General features: G+C 45.1%; 1 protein-coding gene across 1 annotated transcript in view; it reads right to left on the bottom strand.

Moving 5' to 3' along the window:
* The window catches only part of MTNR1A (melatonin receptor 1A), a 21401-nt gene extending 19639 nt beyond the window's left edge, over nt 1-1762 (bottom strand). The window contains 1 exon segment of the mRNA XM_011363980.1: nt 1534-1762. Coding sequence (XP_011362282.1) covers nt 1534-1762 — 229 coding nt within the window.
* Nucleotides 1763-2118: the final 356 nt, after the last annotated feature.

The raw sequence follows: 2118 nt of genomic DNA, 5'->3' as shown, positions 1-2118 counted from the left end.
GTAATAGCCATTCCTAACAGGTGTGAGGTGATAGCCATTATTAACAGGTGTGAGGCGATATCTAATTGTGGTTTTGACTGATGATTCATGATATTGAACATCTTTTTATGTACCCGTTGGCCATCTGTATGTCATCTATTCAGATCTTCTGCCCATTTTTTAACTGGATTTTTTTTTGCCATTGAGTTGTGTGAGTTCTTTATATATTTTGAGTACTAGCCCGTTATCAGGTATATAACTTGCAGATATTTTCTCCCATTAAGTTTCCTTTTCATTTGTTGATGATTTTTCCTTTGCTGTGCAGATGCGTTTCAGTTTGATGTAGTTCCAGTTTATTTTTGCTTTTGTTGCTTTTGCTTTTGGTGTCAGACTTAACAAATCATCACCAAGACCTGTGTTAAGGAGCTTAACACCTGTGTTTTCCTGTGGGCGTCTCTTCTTGAGGCAGAATTCCTCTAGTTTAAGTCAATCATCTAGGAAGTGAGGTTATTTAATGGACTGACTCAAATTCAATTCATGTTTTCAGGTGCCTATTAACGAAATCTTAAACTATGCTCTGAAACAAGCAATTTAGGAAAAAGGGGGACCCTCCCAGAAATTAATGTTGATCAGCTACCTGGTTAGAACAAAAATATTGCTTTTGAGAAACATGTGGGTGCACGGTTGCTTCCTCTCCCCATCCCCACTTCCACAAAGTTTGTCTCAGTGAAAGAACTAGGCCTCTAATGATCATTTAGAGGTCTGAACATACAGTGTCCTATGGACAGATAGTCCTCAGGCTTCCACCCAGGATAAACCAATTTCAGTCTATTGCCTGGAGGAAAAATCAAGTTTAACTCAAGCACGAAATTAGCTTTAGTAGTATATTATATGTCAATACGCTCTTTATTACAACAATTTCTATTTTTAAAATGTAAAATCGTTTAACTTAGAGGAATAATAGTCACTCTCTGAAGCATGTTTAGAAGCCTAAGGTTTTTTTTTTTTAATTGTATACTAAAAACTGAAAACTCCAAACTAAAATAAGTGTAGTATCATTTTGCCAGTTTATTTATTTTCTCATATTTTAACAAAGTTGAGCAAATAAATTATAGGTAGAACCAAGCAACTGGTAACTTGGCTGATCTGATTTGAAAGGGCTTCTTGAGCAACTTTTTGCAACATGCATCAAGTGTCTCTCAATTTGATAAATCTCAGAAATTGAAATCTATACAGTGGGGTTTTCCTCTAACATAAAGAGAACCTGACTGCCCGAGTTTTCTACCTCTTAGTGACTGAAGAGTTCTTATTTATTTATTTATGGAAGAAAAAAAAAGTCTTTGACGTGCGGGTTCAACATAAGTCAATCGATGGGCTTCGATCTCTATTAGGAAAAATGACACAAAGTCCCCAATTTTTAAGAAAAAGAACTGAACTTTTCTTAGGAAAAGCCAATTGGCAGCTGAGGATGCTGCGCTCTGGAAAGGGGGCCAGAAAGGGGAGAGGCTCAGACTGGGTGAAAGTTGGGGGCTGCCCGGCCCCGGGAGCCCCTACCTGCGTTCTTCAGCTTCTTGTTCCGATACACAGACAGGATGACCAGGACGTTGCCCAAGATGTCCACCACGATAGTGAAGATGAGGATGAAGGCGAGTGTGAAGGCCAGCCACGAGGGTCGTGGCCGCGCGTCCCCGCTGCCACCGGACGCCTGCTGAGAGGCGTTGAGCAGCGCGCTGCAGTTGCCTTTCAAGGTCCTGCCCGGTGCGCCCCACGGCCGCCCAGCCATGGCGCGGTCCGGCAGGCGACTCCGGCCCCGCCGTCCCTGCGAGTCGCCACTTGTCTGGCTCCCCGCGGCTCTCTCGCGTCTACTCTCCATCCCTAGTGCTCCTTCGCAGCCGCCCTGCTGGCTCCACCGCCACCCAGCGGCCGGACTCTGCATCTGCAGCCCCAGCCTAGCGACACCTGGCATCCGGCTCCAGGCTCTTTGGATTGCGCGGCTCGAGGCCCAAACCCCGCACCATGTGCCGACAGCGTCCCCGTGCGGTTATCTCGACCCAGACCCTGCACCCTAAGTGGGCAATGAGCCCAGAGAAACCTTTGTAGAGAGAGTGACGCTCCAGTTCACCGTGTTTCTTTGGAACA

Source organism: Pteropus vampyrus, unplaced genomic scaffold (assembly GCF_000151845.1).
Source record: "Pteropus vampyrus isolate Shadow unplaced genomic scaffold, Pvam_2.0 Scaffold92, whole genome shotgun sequence".
Taxonomy (NCBI): Eukaryota; Metazoa; Chordata; class Mammalia; order Chiroptera; family Pteropodidae; genus Pteropus; species Pteropus vampyrus.
This window is presented reverse-complemented; position numbering and strand designations above follow the sequence as displayed.